Source organism: Phyllostomus hastatus, unplaced genomic scaffold (genome assembly GCF_019186645.2).
Source record: "Phyllostomus hastatus isolate PE091 unplaced genomic scaffold, TTU_PhHast_1.1 phas_scaffold_78, whole genome shotgun sequence".
NCBI lineage: Eukaryota > Metazoa > Chordata > Mammalia > Chiroptera > Phyllostomidae > Phyllostomus > Phyllostomus hastatus.
Window position 1 is genome coordinate 1,278,247 of NW_025334041.1, and position 11,277 is coordinate 1,289,523.

The 11,277-nt window shown below is 63.1% G+C and overlaps 1 protein-coding gene across 1 annotated transcript in view; it reads left to right on the forward strand.

The window, feature by feature from the left end:
* Positions 1–10,582, forward strand: part of VWC2 (von Willebrand factor C domain containing 2) — a 43,101-nt gene extending 32,519 nt beyond the window's left edge. The window contains exon 5 of the mRNA XM_045828889.1: positions 9,931–10,582. Within this exon, the coding sequence (XP_045684845.1) occupies positions 9,931–10,082 (152 nt within the window). The 3' untranslated portion in view covers positions 10,083–10,582. The remainder of the gene's footprint in view (positions 1–9,930) is intronic.
* The last annotated feature ends 695 nt before the right edge of the window (positions 10,583–11,277 follow it).

An 11,277-nucleotide genomic window follows, 5' to 3' on the forward strand; every position in this document is an offset into this window, starting at 1 on the left:
GTCGACTGGGACCGGGCAGCGAGAAGCAGTGTGGCGCCTTCTCCGGCGGATACTCAGCAGAGCCTCCCGGGGGCTGGGGGCCTGGGGACCGCCCGGTGCAGGGGTGCGGGAGGGAGGCCGGGCCGGCCTCCCAGGACAGGGTTCTGGAAGCCCCCCCCCCCCACGCCAGGTGGGAGGGCACAGGGCACACGAGCACATTCGGTCTGCGGACTGCTGGGGGGAGGGGGCCCACGCTGCGAGTAGATGCATTTCCACACAGAGGGCCCCGGAGAGCGTGGCACTGTGAGCTGCTGGTGAGGTCATAACCCAAAATAATAAAGAAACCCACGATCAGGAGGAAACAAGGGGGAGAGATACAGTTAAGCAATATTTAGAAGAAAAAAAGGCCCGAGGGCTAGCTGTAATTATCATTGAAATTCTATAAAACTGAGAAAAATAATGCAGCGAATAATTTTGTGCAATAAATGCTGAAACCTAAGCGAAATAAACACTTCTTGAGAAATATAAATTTCCAAAACTGGCTCAAGAAGAAAAGCTAAAAATCTTCATAGATTTCGTGTTTCTTAGATCTGCTCACAACACCAGGTCCAGACTGTTTTACAGGGAGGTTTTGCTGAATCTCAAGAAACAGGGTCCCTTGCATTTTTTGTATAAGGGATATAACTCTCCCAAATCCTTATAGGCCAGAAGGAAAAAAATAAACCTTGCGAAAAGACAGTGTCTGCAACTTAGTATGACACACCTGAATAAAACAGCTGCGACATAGAATACCATCAACCAAATCCACGGACACGGACGGCACACGCATGGTGAGGAGATCAGAGACCCGTGAGGTCAGACGGGCCAGGCCATCGGTCCCACGGACCTTGTAAAGAGGAAAGCGTGTGATTTTCCTCACGTGTTCAAAAGAAAGAGCTGACAGAATCCCATCCCCACTCGTGACTAGAAAGCAGAACAATCATCATAAATAAGAAGAAATGCGAAGTTCGGAGACCTCCGTGGGCTGTGCAAACAAACAGAACCGGAGGCAAACCCACTTGAAGGAGAAGCCATGCAGTCTCTTCAAGGAAAAGAAAAGAATAACCATTCCCACCGACTTTCAACTTCACCGCTGGATCGAACCCTAACAAAGGAGAGGCGCGGGGCGAACAGGAAAGCACCGCGGAGTCGAAGGCGGCGGGGGGGGGCGAGTTTGCCCCCAGAGGGGGGTGTGGAAGCCCCGGAGCCTGTAGAGGAACCGTCGGAACCGACCAGGGCGCCCACCGGACCGACACGCGACCGCCAGCGGCCCGCCTGCACGCCGGGGACCGCGCGTCAGAGCGTGTGCGGGACAACAGGCTCCTCCATCGTTCACGGGCGGCGGGCGGACGCGGACACGCTGCCGTGGACTCTCTGTCCCAGAAAGTTTCTCATGTTTCAGTTCTTGTGTACGTGTTCATTGTAACTTGCTGGGATGGCCACTGTTTTTTAAACAGAAGGAACACTGCAAGTGAAGCCTTCCGCGTGGCGTCGTCACGGAGCTCCTTGTGCGGGAAATCGATGATGATAGTGTGGATTGCTTCCCGAAGAACCCACAGCCGCCCGGTTGTCCGTGCCCGGCGTGCCACCGCGTGGTGGCTTGTCGATGACAGTGACCGGGGCCGCGAGGGAGGGGCCGTACTGGGTCGTGCGTTTTTGTCCTGAGTTTAACTGAGAATGGGGACGCTCTTCCCCCATTGGCCCAATGTAGCATCAGGCCGTCAGACTCCATTTGGATAGAATATTTCATACAGGTATTCCAGGGACTGCATTCGTATCTACAAAACCAAATTGTAACATATGGAAGAAAAATAAGGACATAAATGGGTGGGTTGATGGCTTTCACTAATATTTTGACACGGGACGTTGTTGTCTGTGGCCTGAATGCAAACCCTTTACTCAGGGGCTCGCGGAATTTCTGCAAATCTTCCGGGGGCCTGGCAAAACCGTTCAGAGTGCGGAGACGCAAAGACGAGCGTGAGCACGCACTCTGAAAAGGAACCGTGGGTCCGTGCACAGGGGGTGACCCCCGCGGAGGGAACTCAGGCCACAGGTTCACACCGCCCCTGCTCTGCCCCCGGAACTCCGTTTCAGGAGCCCCGGGAAGGCGGCACCGTTTGCTGCTAGAGAATGTGGCCCATGATGACTTGGAATTTGAGTTTCTGAACCCTGGAAGTCTTTTGCTTCGTGTGACACTAGAAGTTGCCTTTACAGATAACAGGTGGCAACTATTTGAAGTGAGTGGGGAACCTGAACAAAAGCGACCCAGTTCTTTCCAAACGTTTTTATTAAATGTGTTCCGCAGGGACGCGAGCACTTCAGATGAAGAAGTGCGGCTGTGATCTTCAAGGCAGGGGCGGGTGGAACTGCCCGGGGCTCTGTGAGACTCGGGGGGCCCGGCTCACCGCCCCGGGTAATCAGACTTAATTAAATGTGGACGTTTTTGGATTAATTGCTGGAAATGTGTCTATCTTTTGCAAAAAATGTTACTAATGCCAGGAGACCCATCGCAAGGAGTAAGCTCAACTGCGAGTTCTCTGTGCCGGGAGGGAACCCGGTGTCCCTGGGCGGGCGACGGGCTTGGGGCCCCTCCTACCGGCTGAAAATGAAGAATGACCCTTCCCCTGCAGTGCGGGGCACGGGGGGGGGGGTCGGGGGGTGGACCAACCGGGGTGAGGCTCCAGCCTGCCTGGCGGGAACTGGACTCGTGCCCGGGGAAGCCCCTGGTGTTCTGGGGGGTGGGTGAAGGTCAGAGTCGACAAGCGTACATGAAAACGGAGTTGTACCCACTGCACCCCACGTTGTTCCTGAAAGACTGGACAAGCTTCACACAAGACAGAGACGGCGAAGACATTTAACATTTAAATGTGAAGCAATTTGGGAGGAATGAGAGAAAAGACAAATCGGGTAGCAAGGTCATGACCCTGAAGATCACATCCGCTTGTTAGAGATGAAATGCAAATGTTGTTTTGCATTTTCTAGCAGCCAAGGGGAGAGGTCATCCCTTCCACGATCCATGCTGCTAACAAACGAAGGAAATGTGTTCCTTAGGAGGAGCCTAGTTACTCCCTTTTCTGAGGCCCGAGTGAGATGTCCCCTTCAGTCCTCACGATGGGACACAGTAAGAACATCTTCTTAGGCTACAAGCAGAAGCTCCTATGAAGGCTGATGGGCTGGGGCCCCTCCCCACGCGGTGGCAGCCCGCCAAGGAGGTGTCAGAGCGCTCCCGCTGGGAAAGCAAGTCCCAGACACCCACGTGCTAAATGCAGGGCAGCTGCTGGGGCGCAGGGCCAGAGACCCCGAGGACACCCCCCAGCCCTCCCAGTAGGAGCTGGAGGCAGGGCCCGAGGAAGGACGCGTGAGGGCTTCCTTCATCATCGGTGCGTTCGCAGCCGTCCAGGCACAGGGCTGTCACCGGAAATGGAGCCGCGGGCACCCTGCTCTCCGGGCCCAGCCTCCACCACCGCGCGGAGCACAGTTCCGTTGTCCCAGCCTCTCAGGCGTCCTGCTGCTGCGAGTCACCGCTCGGAGGCTGAGGTTTCCTGCGCGCAGAACTGAGCGCCAGCTCGCGGGGAGCAGACACCCCGGCGCCTCGAGGACGCGGCTTGTCGTCTGCGAAGGGTTTTAGGAGAAGAGCGAGCCGGAGAGGCTGCCCTGGGGTGGAGCACCCCGCTCCCGCGCTGCAGGGCCGCCGGGAGGGGCGCGCGGCGAGTGTGCGGGCGGCCCGAGCACCGCGCCGGCCCTGGTCCCCGCGGGTGCCCCCACCGTGACGGCGCCACGGCCACCCCGCCGGCAGGTGGGCGCTTTGCAGTGTGGGTTTGTGATTTTAGGAGTGGCGGGGCCCACGGGTCTGGAGACAAAGGCCATCGGAAAGGTGGCGCGTCCTGGTCACCCTTCCCAGGAGGAGGGGCGCCCGCGGAAGCAGCAGGGGCAGCGGGCGGCGGAGGGGGCGGCCGTGGACAGAGCCTTCCGCGCGGCTCCTGCGGGGGGCGCTCAGGTTCGGCCGGTGGGAATCGCGTCGGTGGGACCTGGGGCGCGGGGGCTGCCGCTGTCCTGTGGCCGCGCTGCTCGGGGACTGCACGTCCCCTCCGCGGTCACCTTCCCCCAGGGCCTGGTCGGGCACAGCCGCTGGGACCTGGGCCTCTCCCCTGACCGGCCCCTCCTCTGCCCTGACTCCCGGAGGAGCAGATGTGAGAGCGACCTGGCCGGCGGCGCCCCCTGCAGGCGGCGTCCTTGAACCGCAGGCTCAGGCCCCAACCCACCTCTGCCCATCACCACCTGCTGGTGGCCTGGGGGACCCAGGGGCATGCCCAGAGAGGTGGGCGCCCCGGTGCGGTGCCGAGCGGGGGTGCAGGCTCTGCCGAGACACCCACCCGAGCTAACGGCGGGCTTCTCCAGGCCCCATGACGTGGACGCAGCCTTTAGGACGGCACTGGAGCCGGGGAGGGCAGAAGCAAGAGCCGGAGCAAAGCCTCGAGGGTTCCCGCCCTGGCCTCCGTCCAGCTGCTTCAGCTGCTCGGGTGGCGGCAGACCCGTGGCAGTTCCCACGGGGCGCGCAGTCTCCGCATCTCCGAGGGCGGGCGGGAGCTGGGCGCTGCTGGCCCTGCCGTGTGGCTGACGCACTAGATTTAGGTTTGCAGGTCTTGCTTTGAGCTGTGAAAAGTTGTAATAACTACTTCTGAAGTCCTGCTTCCTCACGGAAGCCGGTCGTGCGGAGGTGTCCTTGGCTTTGTGTGTTGATATGGCGGGAATGCGAAGTTCAGGCCGAGGGTGGTGGTGCTCAGTGATCCCCTCCCACCCCTGGGTGAGCTGCCTCAGCCTCCCGCCCTCCGTTTTCCCGGCAGATAAATGGGACCACGTGAGCACCGGATCAGCAAGCCTTCGCCTCCAGCAGCCACCGCACAGCTGGCGGCTGAAAGAAAGAATTCCTCTACTGAGCTCAGGACCCTGTAACCGGGGCCTCACCCCCATGGCCCGGCACCACCTCCTCGGTGGGCCGGCCCAGGTGTCTGCACCCCTGGGCTCTGGGCTCTGGGCTCTGAGCTCTGAAAGCAGCGAGAGCTGGCGGCCCTGGGCAGGGGCACGACTTCCCAGTCTCTGTGTCTGTCCCTCGCTGTGGCTCCTCCGCCCAAAGCCAGCCGCCGGTCAAGATGAGTCAGACCTGGGGGTGGGGGGGCCACCTAGGTTCAGGGGGTGTGTGCGGGGGCCGGACCTGGCGGCAAGGACCCCTTACCTCCGACCCGCAGAGCGCACCCCTGCCCCCCAGCTCCCCCCAGCTCTCGCCCAGCACCTCCCCGGTGCCCAGCCCCAGGCGCCCGGGACCGGGGGCAGCACCCGTGGCACTGTGGGGGACCGCGCCCTCGGGGCCTCAGCAGCCCTTCTGTGCAGCTGAGACCGTGCGAGGTGCCCCCTGGCGGTTTCCTAGTTCCTGATAAAAGACCCCACAGCTGTGCCTTGCGCTGACGTTCCTCCTCCGGGGCCACTTCTCCCTCCCAGGGCTGTCTTCCCGTCGGTGACGTGGGAAACGTGGGAGAGTCTTGTTTTTAGACCCAGAAGCTCCTGGCTCCCCCACACGCCCGCGGAAGCGTGCCCACAGGCCCAAGGGTTCCTTCTTCGGGTCCTCTGTCTCCCACCAGTGACGCCCGGCCATGCAGCTGGCCGGGAGATCGACCGACTCTCAGCCAGGCCCGCCAAGAACGGGCACAGCTTCGTCTTCCGCGTTACCCCCGGTGCCCGGCGTTCCACGATGCGACCCTGCTTGTCCTTTGCCCTGCCTGGGCCAGCAGGTCCCTCACTCCTGCCCCACCCCCGCCGGTGCCCGGCCCTGATGCCCGTTAGGGGTGCGGGGGAGGGGCAAAGCCCCGTGCTCTCCGGGGAAGGAGGGACCCGGAAGCCCGCCTGTGTCCCCTTCCCGCTAGGACTGCTCATTGCCCCTGGAAGCAGACACGGCGCAGGCGGCCGTGAAGGTTAAACGGCCACACCCCCGTTTCCCCAGGTCTGCCAGCGGTCTCCCCAGAGTCCCCGGCGCACAGGCAGGGGAGCGTGCGAGGACAGCCCCCCACTGGAGTCATCTTCCTGGGAACAGGTTCAGACTTTGTTTGCCCACATCCCCCAGCAGTTCCACCGGGAGGTGGCACGGGCCGAAAGGCCGCTAAAATAAATATTGAAAGATGTGTCGCTCCTGAAGATTGCGGGAGAGGGGGACGTGAGAAAACGAGACGAGCGCGTTCTCCTGAATTCATGTCGCGTCTGGGTTTGGGGCCAGCCGGGACAGCGGCTACCACGGAGCAAAGGACGGGGGTGGGGGCGTCAGGCAACAGGGTGGGGGGCTGCAGAGCACCACCGGGGAGCGATGCACCACGCTCGGGGAACCCGCCCGGTGCTGGCACGAACCACTCGTTTCCAAAATGAATGAATGAGTGACGGGACTCCTGAAGACCCCGTGGGGGGGCCGGGTGCTGCGCCCGAGAACTCGGCAAGCCTGGGCACCTCGGTCTTCGAGCTGGGGACCCCGTGGACCTGACCCGTGGTCCCGGGGCGCACTGTGTGTCCGCAGGAGCCGGAGGGACAGGGCTGTTTTCAGGCAGACTCAGGCCGCCCACGGCCTGCGGCCGCACGGATCTGACTCAGGCAGGACTACACCAAACCTGAGAGAGAATGACCTCACTCTCCTTCACACCCCTGGGCCTCCGCTCCCACACCTGTGGAGCAGGTGACATCTGTCTCACAGAGCCCTGAAGACAGGGAAGGGGACACAGATACTCCTCTAACGCCGCACACTCCGGCAGGAGGACCAGACAGTTCTCAGGGGCGTTCCCGACTTTGCCCTCTGGAGAGCTCACGTTTCACGTGGCGCTTCGGCAAAACACGTCTCAGGAAAACCACCGTGTGTCCGCCGAGGGCAGCTCCAGAACCAGAGGGGGGAGAAGTTGCTTGTTTTTCTTTTTTCATTTTCCATAAGCTTTGACATTTTACCCTGCTTTCCGATGCCCCTGCCCCCTCCCTCTCCTGACGGGCTTATCATCTGCATTCAGACATCACCTGTCAAGACGGCTTTATTTGGCATGAATAAATAAGGCATAATTAGCTTGAGAACGATCCTCTTAATTACGGCCGTGGAGCTGCCGTGTCGGCGCAGCCCTCGCACCCGGGGAGCCTGACACGAGCTGCCAAGTCGGCTTCAAACACGGGGTCTGCGTTCGCCCCGCGGTGGGCGCCCCTGACGCGCTGGGCTCAGGGCGGCGCTGCCCGACGCCCTGTGACAGGCTTGCGGGGCTCAGAGGCTCTCAGCCGCCTGCACTCCCGGGGACACTGAGCTGCTCCGGAGCTTTCTCCGGGAAGGAGGGCCGCTTCTGCAGGACTGGGGGGGGACTGGAGGGGGGCTGGAGGAGGGGGCTCGGGGAGCGCGCCGGCACCCTGCACGTGGCTGTGACTTCAGACAGAGAGCGTGGTGCATGGGAAACCTCGGGGCCTGTCCAGCTCTGGGGCCGCCCTGCTGGGCCCCGTCCACGATCACAGCCCAGCACCCGGGTGGGCGGACAGACCCGCTGCGTGACCGCGGGACCGCCCTGCCAGTGGGCCCGCCCAGGGAGCCGGGGATGGGGCAGGCCGTCCGTGTTTACCCGGAGAGTTACCGTGTTTTCGGCGTCAGCGGCTTTTATTTGGGCCTTCCTTGGGCTGCTGCTGTTGTTCTGAAGTAGACAGCGGCCTCCACAGGAGCTTCCGCCCTTCCCCCGCCCCCTCCCCCGAGCACGGTCCCGTCTGGCTCCTCGCCCCGGACCCCGACCCCCCCCCCAAGCCTGTGCTGGCTGACGTCTGGGGGAGCGGTGCTGTCGTGGGGTCCCGGGTTCCGCAGCATCGGGGAGCTTCTCCTTTTCTTGATTTCTTTGCACAACTGAGGACACTTTCTCTAGTGTTTCCTTTCCACTGAAAGAAGACAATGGCACATCTGGGGTCCCGAGCGTGACGAGGGGGCGCCCCAGAACCGAGGACCCAGAGCCGCGACCGGGGAGGAAGCGAGGCGGTGGCTGCAGGGCTGCGATGCCCAGGGACAGGCTGGCGGACGCTTCCTGCCGCCCCAGGAGTGGGCACCCTGCCCCTCCGGGCTTCCCCACCTGGCTCTCGGCGGTGGCCGCTGCACACTGACCGGGAGAAAACCCGTGAGTTGCAAATAAGCGAGCAGCTGGGTGAACGTGATCCTGAAACATGCTATTTCGGCGGTCAGGAGGCCTGGGCTGGTCTCCGCGGTGGCGACGGCCCACCCACATGCTGCCCCTCGCCGCCGGCCACAGTGTTGGAACTTGGGCGCCACCTGGTGGGGTGGGTCGCACCGGAAATGCCCGAGGGACAGACGCCCGCTCCCCGGCCGGCTCAGTCTGACTGCAGCCGGTCCCCCTGGGCAGCCCTGTCTCGAGTCCCCACCTGTGTGTTGAGGGATCTGAACAAAGGTTCCCCCCCCTCCCCTGAGGTCTAAAGTTCTCCAGTTCGAGCACTCTCGGCCTCAGTGTCCCCCGCCGCTGCCCCCCGCCCCCGCCCTGCTCTGGATGAACCAAGACCACGCAGAAATCTGGTGGGTAGCTGGAGGTTCTCCTCCCAGTGACTGTAGGTCACCTGTCAATGACGAACAGAATCGATAGTTCTGTCATCCGGGTTAGTAAAAACCGAATCCCGCAGTTGGCGTCACCATGACAGGTGAGCCGGGCGCTGTTGCCAGGAAGCATTTTGGGGGTCGCGCGCTGGGCCATGGGGGTTGGGAGGGGGTGACCCACATACCCGCCTGGCGAATTGGCCTGTGCTGCCCCCTAGTGTCGCCTCTGGGCTCTGCACACGCTGGGCAAAGGGGTCGGCCACACTTCCCACTCATGTTTTATTGCCTCATTTTCCGGCACTGCTGTGTGGGGTAGAAGTGTCCACAAGGTTTCAGCGGCCGTGTGTGAGGGGAGACCCCTCCAGGCGAGGGAAGGTCACGGCCACGAGGGTGTCAGGCACGTTATCAGGGACCTGACCAGCGGAGGAAGGGCGAGGGGGACCGGAGCCCTCCACCCAGGCGCCGAGCCAGCCCTGGTTTCGGCCGCAGCGGGGACAGGGGCTCGGTGCTGGAGGGAGGCTGGAGGGCAGGCCCCAGGTGCACCCCTGAATCCGGTGCGTGGGCCCCAGCGTGAAACCGTTTCCACTCGTTGGAAGTCCGTGTGACCCTAGAGTCCTGTCCTCGACCTTGCGCTCAGGTCGCGTGTGGGGGTGGCACCTGGGCTGAGAAGCTGACGGTGGCTGCTGACCTGGGACCCCGGGAGCCCGTGGGGACAGGTGGGGAGGGCGCGGCCCTGGCAGCGCCAGACGGGGCCCCTCGGAGCCTGGCCCACGGAGTGGGGTGGTGGCCTCACCCAGGATTTGCTTCCGGAGCGAACTCTCCCTTTCCGACCGGCAGCCAGACGCTCTGGGGGAGGGCAGGCGTCCGTGTGCCGGGGCCGCACGGGGACTGTCCTGAGTCCAAGCCGCACCAGGGGCCGCGGGCGGGACCCAGGTCTTGGGCTGTTTCCAGCAGCTGGCCTGAACTCTCTCTCCCAGAGGGGCCGGGGGGAACGAGACCGGCTCTCTGAGAGTCACGGTGGTGCTTCTCTCCCTGGCTACTTAGCATTAATTACCTCAAATGGCTGCAGATTCGGCCTGTGGGTGAGGCCCCGAGTGGGATCGTCTCCAGTGAAAATGACAGCGGTGTCGGCATCGCAATCTTTAAATGCTGCTGGTCCTGCCTCAGAAAACGTGGGGGGAGCTGCACCTCACTGACCATACCTTCCCCACTGCCCTCCGGGAGAGCGCGTGTGAGCAGGGGCCGGCAGGCTGACCGCCAGCGAAACGCGTGACCCGTGTCCCCGCACACACCCACGCCCTGAAACGCGCCTCTCTGCCTTGCAGGTCCCAACTGCTTCGCGGAGACGGCCGTCATCCCGGCCGGGAGGGAGGTGAGGACGGACGAGTGCACCATCTGCCACTGCACCTACGAGGAGGGCACGTGGCGCATCGAGCGGCAGGCCACCTGCACGCGGCACGAGTGCCGGCAGATGTAGCCGCGGCCGCGCGCCGCCGCGGAGGGCGCTCCTACTGCGGACGCGCGGGCGGGCGCTGCGGACGGCCGCTGGAGCGGAGCGGACTGTGGACGGGGAAGAGCGGAAAACTGTCGGTCCTCTGGCTTTTCCTGGAAACGGCCACCGCAGGAGGGGGAAGTGCGTGCATTTCAAGGCACCGCCGGGAACTGGGGGCGCGAGGCCCCTCCCCTGATAAATGCGCGCTCCCGCAGTGAGTACGCGCAGCGCGCCGTCGCGCGCACGGCGTTTCCGCGGCCCCTCGGCCCCTCCGTCGGGCGCGCGCGCGCACGTGTTCTGGAGACGCCGATTAAAGGTCCGTGCTGCCAACCGTCCCCGCCGTGGGCCTGCTGTCTTTTCTGGCTCCGACCCGTCTCTCCCGTGTAGCCGATCCCCTCCCCACCGCGGGGCTGCGCGCCCGCCGACGGGTCGTGAAACACGGGGGCTGGTTTCTCCCGGAATTCTGCCCCCGTCCCGCCTCCTCCCACAGCTGGGTCTGGCCCTTTCCTCGGAAGACCCTCTCCGGATCGCCGTCCCCCGGGCCACTTCCTGCCTCTGTCGCCTGTGCTCCCTCGCGTGGGCGGGCGGCTGCGGGATGGCCAAGGGGCCCTCCTGCCCGCCCGCCGCCCCCACATCGGACGGGCGTGGGTGTGTTTGGCTGTCACGGGCGTTGCTGTCTCTGCTCACCGGGACTTTAAACTGTCCCCAGACAGGGCCAGGGGCCTGCACGGTGAGCACTGTGGCGCCCTCAGGCCGGCGCAGCGGTACAGCGGGGGCCCCCGGCTTGTCTGGGGGGGAGTTAGGGCAAACGAGCCCCCCAGCGCGTCTGCACCTCCCCCTGAACGCGCAGCAGGAGCCCCGGCTCTGCCCTCAGGGGACTGACTCTGCGTCTCCTCCCCGTCGCCGCCCAGCCCGCGCGGGACGGGCGACAAAGCAGTTTTTCCGCCCAGCGGTGGATTATAAATGCTAAGGCTAATGGCACGGTTTGCATTGCTGTACTTGGGGGGAGACGCGCTTATTCTGATCACGCTAATTTTTCCCGAATGTCCACATAGACGGAGAATGAAACATCTGTTTTTTTCTGCCAACTTCACAACAATACACCTCAATCCATGATTGCAAGCAAGGTTTCAGGATTCCAGAGGGATTTAGAAAGAGAAGCATTGAGCTTTCAAAAAGA